Source organism: Penaeus monodon, chromosome 23 (assembly GCF_015228065.2).
Source record: "Penaeus monodon isolate SGIC_2016 chromosome 23, NSTDA_Pmon_1, whole genome shotgun sequence".
Lineage (NCBI taxonomy): Eukaryota > Metazoa > Arthropoda > Malacostraca > Decapoda > Penaeidae > Penaeus > Penaeus monodon.
In genome coordinates this window covers 35,801,923-35,802,723 of record NC_051408.1, presented here as the reverse complement: position 1 = coordinate 35,802,723, position 801 = coordinate 35,801,923, and the positions used below count along the sequence as shown (strand labels likewise).

Genomic DNA, 801 nt, shown 5'->3' with positions numbered 1-801 from the left:
TACATTCACTTCTAATTTATCATTACATTCTTAGCTGAATGTAATTCAGAACAGTATCCTGTAGACTGGTAGTTATTAACTGCTCTACAAATTAGTTTACTAGACTATATAATTACTAACTTAAATATAAAGTTAATGGAGGTACTATTGGGAATACATGACAAATGAATTAACCAATATTCTTACCTGGACCTTGCACGACTGACAATTGACAACCTCCGCAGAAGACACCAGGTTATCAAATACTACAGCAGACTTCTTACAGGAGTCTAATATGACTGAATTAACTTTACCCTATGGAGAGTCAAAAAATTATAAATGTTTTCCAGATACAAGAACATGAACATTAATGATGAATGTTATCTTCTATTACTATAAAGATACAGGTATCAACATATAACAAGCATAACAGTAACTGAATAAATATCTGTCAAAGTTAAAAACAAAACAAATATCAAGAGAGAGCCTACCTTAACTTGAACCACTGTGTTCTGGCACTTGAAGATGTACACAGAATGATCCATCCTAGCATTATCGACCACAAGACTTGGTTTGTCTTTCTGGTATTCCACAAACCACTTCTTCCCTTCAAGAGCAAACTTGGGAGGGCGTTCCGGTGACTCGCGAGTGGGTGCACGGACAGGGGTAGTCTCGGTCTGCTTGACGAATGGTTTTGGTCCCTCACGCAGACTGGGGTTTTTGTGGGTTTTCTGTTCATCTCTAACCTGGAAAAAAGTTGGAAATTTGCATTGTTAACTTTTCGTTACATTTACTTCTCTTTCTCTTCTTCGTTCTTTAGGG

At 36.8% G+C, this 801-nt stretch overlaps 1 protein-coding gene and 1 pseudogene across 1 annotated transcript in view; both read right to left on the bottom strand.

Moving 5' to 3' along the window:
* The window catches only part of LOC119588224 (adenylyl cyclase-associated protein 1-like), a 34,814-nt gene that overhangs the window by 1,643 nt on the left and 32,370 nt on the right, over positions 1-801 (bottom strand). The window contains exons 5-6 of the mRNA XM_037936925.1: positions 471-725; positions 187-294 (exon numbers count right to left, since the gene is read on the bottom strand). Of these exons, the coding sequence (XP_037792853.1) occupies positions 187-294; positions 471-725 (363 nt within the window). The remainder of the gene's footprint in view (positions 1-186; positions 295-470; positions 726-801) is intronic.
* LOC119588225 overlaps positions 1-801 on the bottom strand; it is a 48,411-nt pseudogene that overhangs the window by 40,033 nt on the left and 7,577 nt on the right.